At 47.1% G+C, this 19,327-nt stretch overlaps 1 protein-coding gene across 3 annotated transcripts in view; it reads right to left on the reverse strand.

Annotated features, from left to right (window-relative positions):
- The window catches only part of TNIK (TRAF2 and NCK interacting kinase), a 157,593-nt gene that overhangs the window by 41,467 nt on the left and 96,799 nt on the right, over positions 1-19,327 (reverse strand). For all 3 annotated transcript variants that reach the window (XM_065639872.1, XM_065639873.1, XM_065639875.1), the window contains exons 7-12: positions 18,540-18,670; positions 14,111-14,165; positions 13,271-13,349; positions 9,102-9,277; positions 7,477-7,543; positions 5,915-6,119 (exon numbers count right to left, since the gene is read on the reverse strand). In XM_065639872.1, coding sequence (XP_065495944.1) covers positions 5,915-6,119; positions 7,477-7,543; positions 9,102-9,277; positions 13,271-13,349; positions 14,111-14,165; positions 18,540-18,670 — 713 coding nt within the window. The remainder of the gene's footprint in view (positions 1-5,914; positions 6,120-7,476; positions 7,544-9,101; positions 9,278-13,270; positions 13,350-14,110; positions 14,166-18,539; positions 18,671-19,327) is intronic.

Here is a 19,327-nt window from a genome sequence, read left to right on the forward strand (position 1 = left end):
CCATCTCAGCATTTCTGCAGTGAATTGGCAGCTGCACAGCCTCCCGGCATGCTCAGCTGCCTTCCCTGTATGGACCCACTTCAGCAGCTGGAAAACATCTGGTGAGGACCTGGCACTGCAGTGAGCGAAGCCTCCATCGCTGCACCCATCTCCCCCCCATCGCTGCTCACACTGGTGACAAGCAGCACCAGGAGGATGATGATGGGGACTTGTTTAATGTAGGGACTGAGCTCAGTGAGATGCAGCTGAAAACTGCGTGTGAAAAGTTCATGTAAAGAAAAAAAAAAACATGCAGAGATTCAAAGATCTCTCTTTATTTGCCTCCTTTTCTGCCTGTTTTCTGCCCTCCCTCTCCCACTGCAAATGCACACTTCCCACGTTTCTCCAAGCCTGAAACTACTGTGTGTATTTACACTACCCAGATCTATTATTCATGCAAGGCAAGAGTGCAAATTAATTAGGAGTGCATTTATATAACTCCGCAGGTAAAGCTATATGTAGCTGCTTGTAAGCCAGAATGGGATCTTATTTGCACTGCACTAGAAATGACAGGTTTTAAATATTGATGAGGCAAGACACAGGAAGGCAAAGCCTCTGGTAGGAAGGTCCTTGGAGGCCTGGCGTGAAACAAGGACTTCAAAAGGAGCAAACTCCCTTTGCTGGATCAGTTGCATTCAGGACTAGGAGCGATGGGAGAGCTGGAGCTGCCCTGTGACCCTGGCGAGCTCCAAGAGGCACTGACACTTGCAAGAAGCAGCTCCTGGAAAACTTGTTTGCTGCTCCCAAACACGAGCGTGAGCCAGTGAAGAAGTGGAGGGGAAATTCCAAGTGACAAATGAAAAATATTCTAGGTGGTTGCGTTGCTGTGACAAGTTCATTTATCTGAGCCACCAAGGAAAGAGTGACTGTGGCTGGAACATCATCTTCCCTGACACACCGAGCGCTGGAGCACTGAGGGGTGTTTCCCACTGGGAGAGAAACTGGGTCAGAACTTCCCATCACAGCAAACAGGAATCTGATACGTTCTGAACCATCGCAGGAGCTTTTAGCTGAGATCGCCAAGAAAGAATCTTCCATGCAGGAAAAGGCTCATGGTTCAGAAACTATGAGTTATGCACGCTTTATAACCAAAGAAAAATTAGAGACATGTCAGGCTCAGCAGATACCTGTATTACAGGAGCTGCCATAATGCAGCTGGCCTTGGAAATGGGTACAGGACTGCTGCTGGGACCACTGCAGTGTCCCCATGAACCACATCACTGCAAGGAGGCTGTCATCTTAATGAAAATGTTCCTACAAGCTATATAACACCTGCATAGGCAGAAGAAAATAACAACCATCATTTTAGCTAGCTTATCTATAATTAATTGCTGGCATTTTTTTGCATTGCTTTTTAAGAGCTTCCAGTAGATGTTCTTCTGCTGGTTAACATATAATGGAACTGCAGCAATTTTTTATCCTCTGAACATGCAGCTCTATAAAAGCACTGGATGAAACCTCACACACAAACAGCAAAATGCTTAGCCTGGTCTTGTATGTTTCCTGTAAAAATCTGACCTTCACTTCATACCTAGAAAGGAAAAAAAAAATCCACAAGATGTCAGAAAAATGAGGTTCTGTAAAGACCTCCCTGCCTACACCTGCCCACTGCTGCCAAGGGGTCTGCACAGTTTGTCTCACAGTACCCCTGATGCTCGGAACTGGGAGATGTGTTATTCCTATGGCTCAGCTGGAATTTTGGTGGTTAAACTGGTGCAGTAAGGCTCATTCTGTGCCAGCAACAAATGGAGGGTTTATTAGGGAACTATATATATCTAATAACCGTCTATACAGGGAAAAATTCAAATATATTCAAGCGATTCATCCTTCTGCATTACAGAAATATTTTACTTAGTGCTATTTGATCTATCAATATTTAATTCTCTAATTTGGGGTTTCTTTGCAGCTAGTTCAGGTGCATGTTTTGAATTTACGAGACCAACTTTCTGCAAGAGGGAAAACAAAGCTGCAACTCTACTCCCATTAAGGTCCCGAGTTGAAAGCTAGCTTGGGGATTTTTTACTTCTACCGCAATTAAAGACAGCTGCAAATCTAAGTATCTTCGGGTGCCTGGAATAAGATGCAGCCTTAAAGAAGGAAATGGGTCAGCTGTTGAAAAAGGAGACCCAAGTGTCCAACAGATGCAAGGAGGCACAATAAGGATGGCAGAAGGTCTCAGGAGCAGCATGAGGTGCATCAGGAGACCACCAGCAGACTTTCTCACTTAATGTTTTTATATACACATTTGATTTTGTTGGTGGAGCAACGTTATGAGATGGTGGATTTCCCCCAAAAGGCCTTAAATGAGAGGTACTTTGTGAGAGGCTAAGTATCTCTGGTTTAAGAAGATCGAGATGACAGAAAAAAATTGGATTTTTTCATTATAAGCTCTGTTGGGTGAGGGAACAGAAATGGTGGGAGCTCTATCCCTGGCAGTATTTAAAAACAAGATTGGAAAAGCAAAAGAAAATCTACAGAAGGTCTGCTCTGACAGAGGAATGGACCAGTTATCCCAATAACAGCCTTTCTCCAGCTATTTTTTTTTTCTTTTACTGTGCATCTCCAGTACAAATTAATTCCAGGCATTTTTGAGCTTGTCATCCTCCAAAGTCAATCCTTTCAGTGCTTCATGGGGGCCCAGCTGATGCCCTCACTCAGCCTGGCCACCTTCTCAGTGTTTTATTATGAGTCAGAGCTCTTTCTATAAACATAGTAACATGCCTGGCAATCCTAAACAGCCTGACTTAGACACCCCAGAAGCCACCAGTTCCAAGTGTTTATTTGTCCAGGATGCTCAATTTTAAAGGTCAACTTTATTTTGAAAATACAGTAATCTGAGTCTTCCACTGGTCTCTCTCCCCAGAGATCTGCTGGTCCAATGCTGTCTACTAGAGGCACACCCCATCTTAGTCAGACCATAAAGTAGCATGGAAGAAACTCTGTTCCCATTAACCAAAATAAATCCAGAGCCAAGAACCCACAAGTGAAGTTAGTGTAAAGCTAGCGCAAGAAAACACAGAGGTCAAAACGTAACAGCCCGGCTGCTGCGGAACGGTTTTGTACCTCTGTCTGGCCATCAGATGCTTCCTGCCCCCAAAATACATGGGAAGAACATAAAGACCAAATGATATCAATCACTGGCCGGCTGTGCCAGCAACAGTGGGATGCCTGGGGGTACAAACCCCTTCCTGTGTCCCCAGGCAGAGGCAGAATTGCTCCCCAGGGCAGAGGATGGGAATCCTCCGTGAGCAGGACGCTCAAGGGGAGGATGCTCAGAGCTGCTTGTGCGGCTCCTCTATCCCACTCCCTGCAGGAACAACAAAACTTTGTTTGCTAATGTCTGCCTCTACTATTTTCCTGGTCTTCCTACCACAGACTGCAGCACACCCAGGACACCTTGCAGCTGGCAAAGCCGCAGCTGGCCGTGCTGCGGATTGTCCCTCCTCACCCCTGCCACAACCCAGCGCCTTTGCAACAGGAGGTCTGCACGTCTCCAAGGACTTCTGCTTTAATCCTCACCGTAACAACTCAGCTATGTTTCTTGGTCACCACGCACAGGGTGTCCAACAGAGAAGAGAGCTCATATTACTCCATGGCTGGAGGTGCAGGTCAGGCTAAACCTGGCTAGACTGGCTTAGCTGCCAGCACACAGCTGTCCGCTTTGCCCTCACAGAATCACAGAATAGTTTGGGTTGGAAGGGACCTTCAAAGCTCATCTAGTCCAACCCCCTGCCATGAGCAGGGACATCTTCAACCAGACCAGGTTGCTCAGAGCCCCGTCCAGCCTGGCCTGGGATGTCTCCAGGGATGGGGCATCCACCACCTCTCTGGGCAACCTGGGACTGTGTTTCATCACCCTTATGGTAAAACAATCATCCCGGTTGAGCCCCCGGGGCTGACCACACCAGTGTCCGAACGCCAGGGTTGTCAGAGGATGCCCCTTGGTTATAGTCCCCACTGTCTTTCCCCACTTCTCCGACTTGGCAGGAGCAGGGACACACCTCTTGGGTGGCTTTGCCCTAGCAGATCTTTCCCTTTCAATTTAGCTCCAAAAAGTCATACAGCAGCTGGGAAGAAGGCAATGGGTGAAAAGCCCAGGGGGGCTGTTAGAGCCACCAGAAAGAGGCATTGATTTTAAATGCTGCTACAGTGGCATTAGCTTTTAATGGATGGGGGGAGCAGCAGAGCCCCGGGGGGGCCGCGCGCAGCCTGGCCCCACAAGGCAGCACCTCCATAGCTCAGGGCAGAGCTCGCCAGCTTAGCAAGGGGATTAGTCTTCCATTGAAAACCTGCCTGGGAAGCAGCAAAGAGTGAGAACAATTTTCTTCTATGTGAAGAGAACCTATTAATACAGCAGTAAGCATTGTGCTCATGACAGGATTGCAGCTAATCTGGTGTCTCCTTTTCTTCTGCTGTTGTTCTGCTCCTGTACCGCTTGCAGCAAGTAGGCTGGGACAAACGCAGAGTCAGGCTTCCTCATGACAGTCCTCAGATTTAACAGGGCTGGGGATTTCGGGGTGCATCTACATGCAAACCTCGTCCTCTCTCCAAGCAGCTCACCAGCTTTGGGAAAGGATCAGGACACCAGCAAAGCCTGACCTACAATGTATTGAACGCGTGATGCTCTGCACTCTGACAACATGACAGACCTACATATTTACCAGACTGAAAAAATGCTTTGCCTGTGTTGGGTTCTGCCCCGGAGGGGTCCAGAGGACCACCTCAAAGAGGGTCCATACCATCACCATCATCATCACCATCAGCTGCCTGAAATTCCTTCCTGTCTGCACCCCTGGCCTGGGGGCATTACCCAGCATACCCAGAGTCAGGTTAAACCTAAGAGACACTCTGGCTCATGCAAATTAAGCGGGCGACTGCTCTAATAGCCCATGTACTTCAAGTCCTTTTTTCAGACATATCAGTGACCTCTTCAGAATGCTAATTTAATTACCCTTAATGTATGAGCCCTTCAATGAGACACTTGGGATGAGTTCACTACCAGGCAAAGCGTTTCTTTCTGAAAAACCACATCAAATACCCCAAAACAGGAGATACTCCCCCTTATTCTTTGGTGAACTTCTGCAATCCAGGAACCGAGAGCTAAACCGAAAGCGTGCGCTTCACACAGAGAATGCGTCCAGGCTGTGCAACTCACGGACACCCAAAGTCAGCCGGTCAAATCCTGCAGCTGGATTTTAAATGAGGTGGATAATTTTATGACCGATCGCATTTGTAGCTGGTATGTTAAGACAAGGGTAATGAAATCTTATGCTTTGGGGCACATATGGATCATTGCACAAGTCAGACAGGCATCTGCCCCTCCCCTGCGAGAGAAATTGTAATTGGCAGGGACTGGAAGGACGAAAGTTGAAAATGGAGATTAAAGGGGACACAAGTGGCACATGCATCTGGGGAAAGGGCAAATGGAGCTATTCAGCTTCCTCTCAACTATAACAGTCTACAGCTGCAAATAACGATAATGAACCTGACAGATGCCTAGACCAATAAGAGTTTTGCCCACCTTGACTGAATAGAGCTATCACCCCAACAATCACTAACTCTGCTCAGGAGTTGCAGGGATCCTTTTCAGTTTGGTAATTCAAGGGATTATTTATAGCAAACCAGCTCTATTACCTTCACAAGAGTCAGCAACACTTGCTATGGTGAGGAGAGTAGCTAGGGGGTAGTCTGCAGAAAGCATGAGCAGGGGGTTTGTCCAGTGTAACAAAACATTTTGGGGTTACCAACTAGAGGTCAGGACGTGATCTCCTTAAACCAGGCTGAGAACAGTCACTTGGGAGCTGCTACAACGAATCCTGCTGTTCTACCCCAAAACCAGCCTTTGCCAGGCCATCGCTCGGCTCTGGCCAGTTACCTCCTCCAGCCTCCGCCTCTGCTCCTTCTGTTCCTCGATCCGCTTCTGCCGCTCGGCCAGCAGCTGCCGCTTGTGCTCCTCGTTCTCCCGCTGCTGCTGCTCCAGCTGCTGCCGCCGCAGCGCTTCCGAACGCTCCTTGTTTGCCAGCTGCAGCCGCAAGAAATCCCGTCTCAGCGTTGACTCCCCAGGTAGGTTGAGGATGGAGCTGCAGAGGAGAGAAGCATCAAGGAAGATCATAGAATCATTTTGGTGGGAAAAGACCCTCAGGATCATTGAGCCCAACCGTTAACCCAACGCTGTCACTAAACCGTGTCCCTAAGAACCTCATCTCCATGTCTTTTAAACTCCTCCAGGGATGGTGACTCCACCACGTCCCTGGGCAGCCTATTCCAAGGCCCAACAACCATTTCCGTGAAGAAATGTTTCCTAATATCTGATCTGAACCTCCCTTGACACAACTTGAGACCGTTTCCTCTCATCCTATCACCTGTTACCTGGGAGAAGAGTCCAACCCCCTCCACACTACACCCTCCTTTCAGGCAGTTGCAGACAGCGATCAGGTCTCCCCTCAGCCTCCTGTTCTCCAGGCTGAACAGCCCCAGGTCCCTCAGCCGCTCCCCATTGGACTTGTGCTCCAGACCTCTCACCAGCTCCATGCCCTTCCCTGAACTCGCTCCAGCACTTCAAGGTCTTTCTTGTCATGAGGGGTCCAAAACTGACCCCAGGATTCATGGTGCAGCCTCACCAGTGCCCAGTACAGCACATCCTTAAACCTCTTGAAGTTCTGTGTGATTTTCCATTGTGGCCTCTCTCCCCTTCATCCCAAGAGCACCCCAACACCCAACAGAGCTTGGGGAGCAGCAGAGGGAGGGATGGGGGAACCACAAATATTGGGGCAGAGCAGCAGACAAAGCGCTGTTCATGGCTCACCAGTAATTTATTTGCTAAAGGTTTCCTTTACATTAAGTTTCTAACGAAAGCCTCTTGTGCTGCAGTGGCACGCACTATATTTAGCTGTTCACAAAGCGCATTTAGCATGAATCATTGCCAGCTATTAAAACACTACATTATCTTAGTGAAATAATGGAATAACCTGATACTAATTGCAAAGGCTCTGAAAAATGTCGCCGAAGAAAGTTCGTTCCAGCCCTACCATGCTTGCAGCAGCACTGGGGAGGTTTCAGGGTGAGAAGTTACATGGAAATAGGGATTTACACTGGGACAGAAGGAACCACATTTTAAAGAATCTTCTTTAACTTTATCTCACATTTTTTCCACACCTAAATACCCACATTCCCATGACAGCTCCATGCTCTGCTGCAGATCCCACAGGCAAAGGAGTACCCGGGGCTTCTTCCCCAGCTTTTGGCCAAGGTGACCTGCAGCATCAGTTTACTCCCTACACGTCTAGGAGAGGGAAAATACTCTGTTCTGTCAGGGAATGGGACTGAGTGCTGAAACTGTCCTTTTTTCCATCTCTAGTTCATATGAACCTGTAATCCAAGCCGATTTTATACAGAGTTAAAGAGATGTAAGGGCAGAAATGAAATGCTGATTCTTACCTGGGCTCTCCGGAGTCATTTTCCTCCTCCTCCTCCTCACTTCCACTGTACTCATACTCTGTCTCATCTAGGAACAGAATTGCTCATCAGTGCCCTTTGCTGGACTCATTTGTTTTTCCAGTGATTGAAAAACCCAAAGCTCTAAAGGCAGAACAGATAACTCTCTTTTTTCTTGCATGACAAAGAATAAGCAGCATTATTTCTCTCCGTTTTCTGTTTTTACAGGGGAAGCATGCATGGTCTCCCTGGGTGCTGGCAGCACCAGCACAGTGGGCAACAGCCCAAACAACCACAGACACTTCATGTAAAGATGGGGATGTTCATAAAATAAGAATTTATCCCCATATGGCAGTGAGTGACCCCCTTCTTCAGGAGGGTTCTTCAAAGAGAGGTGCACCACAAGCCGTTGAAGCCACAGGCACCGGAAGGTGGTATTTAACAATGGCTCTGAAGGCATCAACTCCTCTCTATGCAAATCCATGTATTTTCCTGGCTATGAAGACATCTACATAAAAGCCCAACTGCAGTGTTGTGCTACATACTGTGATTTCTGTTGGGATATCATCTTTATCAGATGAAGGGAATGATAGCAAAAGAAAGGCTTGCATTTATCCAATTACTCTCCATCTCTAGGGTCCAACCTTCATTTGCCAGACTAAACACATTTAATACTTCACTGGGATCCCGTTTTATTGTTTTGATTATAGTGAAATCTATTACAAGGGGCTGGAAGGTACACATGAAAAATTAATACCACTACCAATAAGAAGAGAAATAGCGACATATTAATTTGCTGGATTCTACAAATGAGCTTCCAAATTAAAATTCTGTTCACAAGCAGCTGAATACTTTAACAAGTTTCTGCAGCTATCTGATCTTCCTTTCAGACTTTGATAGGGCCTGGAGAGTTCACTGAAAACATTCAGTTTAATAGGTTATTCCTAGTCAACGGAATTGCTTTGGGGCAAGGGTCTTATCTAGATGTTCGTTTGCACAACTCTGCTCGTCGCTGGTGCAGCATGAATGTCACATATGTCAACAGACTTGGCATGAAATACGTGAGCTGGGGAAAATTCAGCTTAGCAGCTTCTCCCTCCCACATGTCAGTACATATATATGCAGACGTAAATTTTATACACACATTTTAATGAATCAAAGCTTAAATGTTCCATGTGGAAATTACCACCTGGACAAAAAAAATACACATTTTTTTCATCAGGGAAAAAAAAAAAAAAGATTAAAAAACACTGATGAGCTCTAATGACAGTCACCTGTAGGCTTCATATGAACACCAATTGTTTTGTTATGGATATTTATTTTCGTTTCAACAACTGAGAGGAATCAAACAAAATAATTTGACCTCAAAACCATAAGAAGCGTGGTCACAAAGAAGGACCACACCTATTTAACTCAACCAGTCTGCAAACAAACTTTGCCATCTGAATAAAGGAAACTGGTACTGAGACCATGAACAACCCAGTCCTCTTTGCCTTCCTTCTTTCACCCATATGTTTTGCCCACGTGGATGTGCCTTGGTCTACCCTAAGGACCTCCAAGACATGGCAGAGGTCAGGGATTGCCCAGAATGCTGCTGTTCCACTAACCTGTCTCTCTTCTCCACTAACCTTTTTCTCCTCGCTTCTTTTTAGTCCTGTCGATGTGGTCCTTGAGCTGGATGCGGACCTGCCTTTCGTTGGGCTGGTCTCGGATGAAGGGGTGCTTCATCAGCTGCTCCGTGGTTGGTCTCTGGCTGTGGTTCTTCACTAGGCAGCTCTCAATGAAGGACTGAAACTTTTTAGACCTGGCCAAGGACACAAAAGGAAGGTACAGAAAAAAACCCAACAGGTAAATATACTGATACTTGTATTAGAAAGTGAGAAACCTGTGAGTATTTGAGATCATTTGGCTGTGACAGCCTTCCAAGAGGATTCACGTGACTTCTCTGTTGATGCTCAACGCGGTCTCAAAGCTGCACCATCACAAGTGCCCTCCATCACTTCACCCTCGCCTCCTATTCTCAAGCACACTCCTATCTATACATACAGATATAAATGCAATTCCTTTTAATGGACTGTTTCTCATGTTTTATGGCCCTGGGCAGTGTTTCAAGAGATGTACCTTTCTGAAGAAGAGTAGGACAAGTTAGACTGATGTGGTTTTTTTCAGATTTAGCCACCCAACATGACATGGCTTGTTAACGATCAGACAACCTCTGGGTGATGCTCGCTGCCCGCAGCCCTTCCCTGCTCTCTCAGGGTGAACCTCAGCAGCATCACTGACCCACCAGGTCCTGGGGGCCACCGTGTCCTGGTCCCCCCCAGTCCCAAACCCAGGTGAATGGGACACGCTCTTCAGGCAGCACGGCTTGGGCAAAGGCCTCTCCTCACAGCCTGCCTTCCCCCAAACAGTTCAATTCAATCTCAGCTAAACCAATTTCAGCCAAGTCCTTAATAAACAAATTTCTCTTAGTCTCAAGTGTTGCATATCAAAAGTTTTCCTGGAACTAATTTCAACAAATTATAAACCCAAGAGAACAGGGATTTACAAAAAAGATGGATGTTGACAGGACACTACACTCTATGTTGCTTTAGCAAATAGGAAAATGAGTGTAAATTAATGTCAGAAGCCAACAGATAGTACGGAATTGCATTAGAAGTAAAACAATAAGCTTTCAGGGATTTTAGTTCTAAGCTGTCAGACTAAAAGTCATTTATCTTTTAAGTGCTAATCCATACAAATTGAGATGCAAAAATAAAATACACTACAAGATCCAATTAAATCCTCCCTCCAGCTTTATTAACGAGTGAATCTTACTTCCCCAGCTTGCCTCAAGAAACCCCGTGTCTCTGTATATTCCGGAAGGGACAATTCACGTGATGCTCAAAAAAAATCCACTTCTAAAATAGGATTCTCAACTGTTGGTGTGAAGCTGGAGAGACTCTGGACCCGGATGCGTGGTCCAGAGCATCCGCAAATACAGTCAAGGTGAAGTAGCTAAAAAGTCACCCTCCAGTAAGTGATGGGTTTGCCCATCCCTTGGAGATGGGGGTCCCAGTGCCCTGCGATGCCCTGAGACACCTTTGCATCCTTGAGCCAGCTGAGCAGCTGTGGAGAGGGACCAGATCAGTTTTCCTGAAATCTTCCTCTCCAAAAAAACAAGCCCGTCCAGTGGTACAGTTCAGCCCTTAGCGGGACTGGAGCAGATGACAAGGGCTTTTTCCATGGCTCTGATCCAGGAGGACACCGTCACACATCTCAGCCCATCTTCATGAACCACACACTCCTCCAGCTCCTGGGGTTTGCAAAGCTTAAATCAATGTTTGCAAAGTCTTTGCAGCTGCGTGGATGAGAAGTGGTATCACAGTGCAAATGTCACCTCATTAACAAAGAGATTCTGTCATCTCTGATAAGGCAGGGCTAGGGAGTGCTTATAGCTAAGTGCCTTTAGCTAAAGTTCAAGTTCATTTCACCTGAGAAAGGCAGGAACAAGAGAATAAAGCTTTGTTGCTGGCTGGTTTTACTTGGGAAAGAAAATGATACCAAAGACTTTAGTTTCATAGGAACACGGCCCTATTTTAAAAGCCAGTTCAAGGATTTAGTAAACAACAAAAGCATTTTCCTCTCCGGGATTTTCAGTCTGGCACAGCTCCTGTGCCTGTTTTCCCCTCTTGGCCTTCCCTGATTTACCCTCAAAGGTGCTGGAGTCACTTTGCTGTTTCTGTAACGTAAGAAAAAGGTGCCGCTGCCCACTTGGTGTACCTTCGCATGCTGCTGCACACAGAAGCAAGGATGAACTCAAGGTTCAAGTTGAACCTTTCTTCATTTTGTTTTTCTCTTGTGAAAACAATCCCACAGACTGCCAGAGAGCCACGGTGAAAGCTGGTCAAATATCTCCAGTCTTCTTGGGTCAGGCTTGCAGAGCTCCAGGACCCATCCTGGCCGGCCCCAAAACCTCCAGCTGAGAAATGAGCCAAGGACAGAAGTTTGCCCGGTGTCCTGCTAGAAATGCTGAAAAGATTTTTTCTTCAGGAATCAGTGGCGTCGTACTGGCTTGGAGCTTCATCTGAGTCCTTTGGAGTTTCCCATTACAATGAAAGCTTGGAAGATGCACGCAGGTTTGAGCTGCCCAGCGTAGACATGTCCCAGCTCTGCCAGAGACCAGGGATCCCTGCCTGCTCATGGATGGGGAGCAGAGGCCCAGGTGAGCATCACACTCCCCTGAAGAGGGAGTCTCATTAAACTATGACTTCTAAAGCAATCCCTCTCCCAAAGCCCCCAGGATGCCACCCCTGTCATGGACAGAGCACAGCCCTGGAGGGAGCAGCAGAGCCCGGGCAGATCCCCCACCACGGCTGACCACCACGAGATGTGCAAACCTGAGCCACGCGAGGGGAAGGTGGCTCCAAGCAACATCCCAGCTGGCACAAAACACATCCTGGTATTTCAGAGCAGGGAATAAAATACAACTTCCAGCCCAGCTCCATTTTTACCTTAAGGAGATGGGGAAAATGTTCTGCTCAAAACTTGCTTTTGTCAGCTCCCCTCTGCCTGCAGGCTGAGGGAGCCTTTGCTGAATAAACAGCACTTTTGTATGAAAAATAAACTCCAAAGTCTTACAATCCATTTTGTGCTGTAGCAGTGAGAGCATAATGAAGTAGGAGACTGGTGATCTGGCAGAAAACAAGCACATAAACTCTTTTCTCAGCTGACTAATGGTGTATCCTCAGATGGCTGCAAAGGCGACCGAGCATCTCTGACACCCTCTGCAGAGCCAGCCAGGACAGGCCTCTCTCCTCCCGGTTTGGTACTGGAGGAGCTGATGATCAGACTGACAAAATTCAGATGTCTCCTGCCAAAGCCTAGGTGAGTTTAAGGGGGGCTGGCCCTAAAACCCCAACACCACACATCTGGTGCAGAGGACTCCAAGCCCCGTCTCGCTCCTCTCCCAGCAACAAAATACCTGCTGTTTGGCATAAAGTGATTTCAATTACCTACCAATTACTACTTTTTTTTTTTTTTTTAAATTTCCACAAGATAATAAGCATAATTTCAAGGAATAAGGCAAAACTTCCCTCCACAAGCTCAGCCTACCTAGTACCCAGGGGCAATGCTGTCTCTCTAACAACTGGTAGATCTTTCCTGACCAAACCACTGCTGAACCTGGGGCAGGCAAACTGCCTGAACCAAAGATGAGTGTTTTTAAAGATTCCAGCTGCATTGGTACAGAACATACAGTAACAAAACAACATCTGCTGGGCTTCAGGAATATTTTTCCTACAGGTTTTTATTGGCATGCCCTGCATTTTTTTCAAAACAGTGACGTATTTTTTCCTGCAAAATTTTAAAATAAAGCCCAAACTAAGTACAAATCTCTGCATTCTTGGGCCTTCAAGATAAACTATCCTTTTTTTTGGCCTGGATACATGTTTCCACTTGAAAACAGAACCTGACTGGAAAGAAACGGGAGCCAAGCAAAGTGTCATCTGGCTTCAGGCTGCAGGAACCGTCTTGGAAAAGCCAACTACGCACAGTGAAGCAGCAGCATTGGGGAGCGCTCCCCTCTCTGCCTGCCTAGGAAACCCTCTGTTCCTTGGGGCACGACTCCTTCAGGCCAAATTGTCCCTCTGTAGGTGATCAAGACCCCAAACCCCACTCACTGGGTGATGCCAGAGACCATCAGTGACCCCCAAACCTATATAAACATAAGCACCAAATCCCCAGTGCACCTGGGCTGCGGAAACATGTTGCTCCTGGGATGTTTCTATAGCCATTGAGAATCGAGAAAGAGACTCACCACTTCTTGGATTTCAACCTTGGGGCTGGGTTGCGGGGGATGAGGAAGAGGGCTCTCATGGGGTGCATGTCACAGAGAGCTGCAAAGTGCAAGAAGAGGCATTAAACACGGCACAGCACCTCACAGACCCCCTGGGTTTCCTAAAAAGAGGCTGCAAGACCAGCACAGCAGGAGGATTTGCAGCGACAACCCCTGGCCTGGCAGCAGCCTGGAGCTCGGATGAGAGCTGATGTCCCCAGCCCAGCAGCGTGTCCCCAGCACCACCGGGCCCAGCAGCAGGGGCTGGCTGGGTCCCCAGCACCCTGCCAGGTGCTGACAGCAACGGGCCCAGAGAACAGTGCAGCTGCACCACGTGCTATTGTGCTCTGATTTATTTATTTGCATTTACCAGCATGCAAGGAGGGTCCCAGGATAACACTGAAACACCTGTGTGACCCCTGCAGATGCAGCAGCTGAACCCAGTGTGCCATCACCTGTGTCACTGTGGAGGTCAGTGGAACACCAGCACAGAGGAGCAGCGTTTTACCTGTTGGCAGTCCTCCACCTCTTCTTCATATGTATTTTGTTAGAGGAAACTGAGTCCCAAAGCGCTCAAGTGGCGCCACAGGAGTCACACAGGGTCGTGTGTCTTTGCTCGCTGCCCATCCTGTCCCCTGGGGCACACTGCCCTGGCAGCTTTGTCTCCACGGACCCTGAGAGTTCCATCTCAGCAAGCCCAGGTTGCTTGGGAAAACCTTTGCACACTGTTTCTTGCAGAGAACCGAGTGCCAGCTGGTGCTCAGCAAACGCCAGCACGTGACAACCCTGGGTTAATTAAAGCAGACCAATGCATCTACTTACGGGGAGCGCCTTCTGCCATCTCGATGGCCGTTATCCCCAAAGACCAGAGGTCACTCTGTAGAAGAAAGCAGAGGGACTGAGGTGATGCAGGGGAGCATTGTCACAGCAGTGGGAACCAGGTGAGGAGCAAAGCGCAGCTCTCCCCTGCCTGGAGGCTCAGCCCTGTCAGCCGGGTCTCCACGTCCAATGCAAGCCCCCATACCCCACCTTAGGAGCTTGTCTCATCCTCCTGCCACGTGTTGGGGCTTTAGAGGAGGCTCCCAACCCCACGGTTTATCCCAAGATTTATTTCAAAACCTGCAAGGTGTTTTTGACGTGGGTCACGGCCACCAAGCTGAGGTACTGCTCCCAGTCACGGTGGTGAGGACGCTGCCTGGGGGGATGCTGATGACCTGAAGGTCCCCTGGTGGGGGCATCTTAACGAGCCCTGCGCACTAATGCATGAACTGCAGGCTCCCGGATGAACTGGTGACAAATCACCCCCTGGCTTCACAGGCATGAGAAGCAGCAAACCTGGCTGCAGGATCCCTGCTTAAAGCTGGGTGATACATCCATGGATTTGATACAGCTCCACCAAAAAGAGGCTGACTGGAATAGATTAAAAATATGAAGTATCTTGAGATGCCTCAGGAGGCTCTTGTATTATGGACTGCTCATAAACGTAAGCCTGAGAAACAGCGTTTTGCCAGTGGGAGGAGAAATGTGCACTTTTATTTACTCTGTTTCCAAACCTTCCTCACCCCACATGGTTGCGTCTCCTGAACAATCAGAGCACAGAGAACGCACCTATTTGGAAAACTCTTTGATTTCATACTTGTATCACACTTCCTTCCACTTTCTCCCTTGCAAACAGGGACATTTGTGTCCCCAGCTCTCTGCCAGAGCGTGGTGGTGAGCAGTGTGCCCTCCACACCCCACCATCCCTGATGAGTTGTGGCTGTATCTCTACGTGTGGTAACGAGCCCCAGAGGATGGCTCAGCTCTCCTGGACAGCAGCGAGGGCAGAGACAGTATGTGCCCAGCAAGAGAAAACAAGCACCTTCCCCAACAGCACTGCCACAAGCTTGTTTTTTTGGCAGAAAGTGGCAAATTCATTATTCTAGACACTGTGTATAGGGCTGCAAATGATCCACAACCCAGCACCCAATGCAGAGGGAAAAAGGCCTGGACTAATTTTGGTGCCTTCATGCCAAGCGCAGCCTTTGAAACATCTCCAGGGGATGGAGAGACCTGTCGGAGATGGGAGGGTGGCAAGGACAAGGGCAGAAGCTGCGGGTGCACAGGGGACCAGAACTGGCCTGATGCTACATAACTGCAGCTGATGTTTGCTGGAGACAAGCTAAACTCCAGTTAGCACATCAGAACCAGTAAATGTTGTAAAAAGGCACATTTCAGGGTGGGAAGGATGGATTCTGCCTTCCACACTTCCTCCAGCACCTCCAGCTCTCACATCATGCTCTCTGTCACATCCCTGCAGTCCCTCTTCGTTTCTCCTCTCCATTTCAAAAAGCTGCCCTTTCCAAACCACCTCAAGCCTCTAAACCTGAAATACAGTGAGCAGGTCCCAGAAAGATTGTTTTTCCTAGCAAAGAGCCACAAAAGCTGGGCCAGAGTTAGAGGCGGTCTCCAGAGACCACAAGCACCTTCTCACATACAACATGCAGGAAAAGACAACTTGGATTTTCAATTGTAAGGAACTTTTCCTCCTTTTTAACTCAAGATCTCCCTTAACAAATGCCACCCTTGCTATGCATCTTTGCACCCGCTTAAAAATTCTCTCTCAAATCTTATTTCCAGCCCTTTCACAGGACGGTCTCATCCATTCTTTGTTTCTGGTCAGCTGGGATTTCTGCTGCATACTTAATTATCACAGTCTTTCCACATGATTCAGCACGCATGACCCCTTCCCTTTGGGCTGCTGCTGAACTCCTTCCAAATTCCTAGTGTGTCTTTCCACACTGAGGTGCCCAGTATTATACACAAGATGCCAAGTGATCTTAAAGCTGGAGTGATATAGAAACGGATTATCACCTCTCTAAGCCTCCTGCAGAAAGCAGTGGGAAACACACATTTTATAATGATCTGGAATTCTTTTTTTTTTTTTTTTGTGAGAGGTTTTTATTTTTGGGTCTGAAAAGCTTTTCAGTTCAAAGACACCACGCTAATATATTTGCATTGTCTTGACTTGGGAAGGGAAGCAAGCTTTTTTCCCTCTCCCCTTTTGGTTCTAAGCTTATTGACCAGATATCTCTAAACAACAAAGGAGGACCAGTTGGGGGAAAAAACACCAAATCACCTCAACAATATGGGGTTTCTATTTGTTCTTTTTTAAAGTGGTTTATTTTTGTGAGGAAGCATTCACTGCCTCCTTCCATAGGTTACACAGGCATCTCTTTCTGGCTAAGAAAACAGTGAGATCAGAGGCTTTTTGTCCAACAGATTAAGCCTGTGAGGATTCCTTTTTTTCACCCTATAAATCTCATCTTTTGTATTCACTATTTCAAGCCAGTCGGCTAAACCTGAGAGCATCTGATTTGCATCCCTTTGAAAAAGAAAAAAATTGTCATTTATATTTTTTTCCCTCCACTTCAAAGCAGAAACATCAGGTGCAGGGATGTGATCAAGGGGTAGGGACTAATGTCCAGTGGCTCCTGCATCACAACCTCCAAAAACACCCCGCAGTGAGTGTGTCGGCAGCAATCAGCCTTTTGTTTGGTACCCCCAGCCAAGGGAAAATGGTCAATGCCAACTTCAGAGACACAAGCACCCGAGCATTTGATCCTCGGGGACAACAGAGGGATTCTGGTCCCAGCACTTGTGCATCACTCAATGGCATATTAAGTGTCCTAGTTATTCTGGAAAGAGGAAAAACCTCAGGGATTTCTGAGGGTGGAAAGTAGCCTATGAAGATATCAGTTCTTTTTTTTTTTTTTTAAATTATAATAAAAAGCTGTGATTAAATAGAACGACAGAGCCTGTCAGTGGAGAAGTGGCTAGAGCAGCTACTGCGGGCTCAGCCCTGCTATGATGTGCTGCCATCAGCAGAGCTGAGGAAACGCCCGTTGTAATTGCTTAATCAAAGAGAATTAAGCAATTGCAGATTAAACTATATCTACATGTCCTTATCATTAACAATTTATGTAACCCGGAGTTTGAACTCACACTGGAGAGCTGCTCTCTGGAAAATCATCAGTTCAAAAGTTGACTTAAATAGCTGCAATACCAAAGCATTGCTCAGTTATTTTACAATCCTTCCTCTCTCAAAAATTTCTCTGAGTGACTGGTAACTGAACTCCAAATAGTATAACGACGGTGGGCAGCTGCACTCTCATACTGTAGTGTCCTACTGCTAGAAAGCAGCTACTTGGCTTCACACCAGAGGGTCTCAAAGTCCTTTTTAAACATCACCTGCCAAAGTGACCTCTCAGCACATGCATGAACAGAGGTACGATGAGCTTTATATATGTCTGAGCTTCTCCCCCTGAAGCTCAGGTGTTAATGTCTTGCTCTCCTCTCTGGATTCAGTAGACCTGAGGGGGTTTGGGGCTAGAAATTCAAGCTCTAGACTTTTCAAAAAAACAAGAGACAAAAAACCTAAGGGACATTTCTACAGACATGTGTCCAGAAACTTGGAGTAAGGCAGAGACAGGATAAAATATATCAAGCTCTCCTTGTTTTAAACATCGGACCTTGCAGTATTTTGAACGGGCAGGTGGGACCCATCACCCTCCTGCTGGCCAGCGGCGTGGCACGGGGCTCTGTGCCATGTTATAACTCAGCAGCAACGTTGTGCTGCCTCCAACCCAAAAATAAACTTCAAACAGGCAATGGAGATACGCGAAAAGTAGGTCAGCCCCGCAAATGTCTGGTTGTGTGGCAACCTTCAGATCTCCCTGCGAACACCAGCCTGCAGGCCAGAAGATGTGATTTTGCCCTTTCTAAACCTGACCTGACTTCTCTCCAGAGTAAACAGAGCAAATACAACTTGTTTGACTGTAGCATTTAAACATGCAGCACTGAAAAGCAGGCTAGCGGGTAGGAAGCCTCGGTCTGACACCTTTCCTAGCATGGGGAAAGACTTCTTCATGGTAAATTTGGATATGTGAACCGCACAACGGAGATTCATGTTGGACCTCAGTTGGCATTTCAAAATCCAACAGCCAGAAAGCACAAGACGATGCCGCCTGTCAACATATTTTGCAAAGCTGCAAGAATATACTAAATCCCTGAGTGCTTGAGTTCACGGTACCGGGACATAAAATCTGAGATCACACCAAACACATTCTTCAGATGTTTATGATGACAACTCTCACTGCAAGCACCAATAAGCTTTCATTCCTTGCCTGCCTTATTTGTGAGTGTGCTAGATTTTGCAAAGACCACATCTGTAATGACGTGTAAAGGAGTGAGAGGATGCTTGTCGGGGTACCTTAAAGTCATAAGTGGCATCGGGATTTTCATCGCAGGCAATGACCTCGGGGGCCATCCAGTAAGGCGTTCCAATGAAGGTGTTTCTCCTGCCCACCGTTCTGTCCAGCTGAGCGCTGACACCAAAATCCACTGTGGATCAGAGAGACAACAGGGCACTGTAAGGTTGGAGAATACCTGAGCAACAATTCTGTTGACCATAAAACAATACAATAATTCAGATCAACTTCCCTGCAGGGTCAGGAGAGAAATACAGAGCCAGAGACATTCCTGTTTGATTTCCGCTGGGATCAACAGACGTCAGTCAAGGACAAACCTGGTCATCTGATGTCCAGGTTTCGTCAGAGACCCTGTGCCTTTTCCGCCTTGCCAGGAGGCAATGAAAAGAAATCACAGCTCCTCATACTAATGAGAAACAGGGTTAACAACATGAATAAGCTGCAGCCTTTGTTCTATGCTTTCTCATGTGAATTAAAGCCTGCCAAATATCGGTAGAAGCCTCATTTTTCAACCTAATTCCTGCTGGAAATGGCAGAAATGCAAAAGACTTAAGGAACTAAGGGCCAAGGACAAAGGCCCGTAGAGGAATGTCAAGCAGAGAGCTGCAAAATGAAGCAAAAACTGATGAAATCAAATCAATGAACAAATACTTTATGGTCCACTAAGTTCACTTTGCGCAACACAATGGTTGGAGATTTGCCCTGGAGAATTTCCCCTTGGAGGAGAATCTTCACCAGTATAAAGCCAAACGAGCTGGTGGTGCCATCTGTTAATCTGGGGTTTTATTCT

Source organism: Caloenas nicobarica, chromosome 8, assembly GCF_036013445.1.
Source record: "Caloenas nicobarica isolate bCalNic1 chromosome 8, bCalNic1.hap1, whole genome shotgun sequence".
NCBI classification, from domain to species: Eukaryota; Metazoa; Chordata; class Aves; order Columbiformes; family Columbidae; genus Caloenas; species Caloenas nicobarica.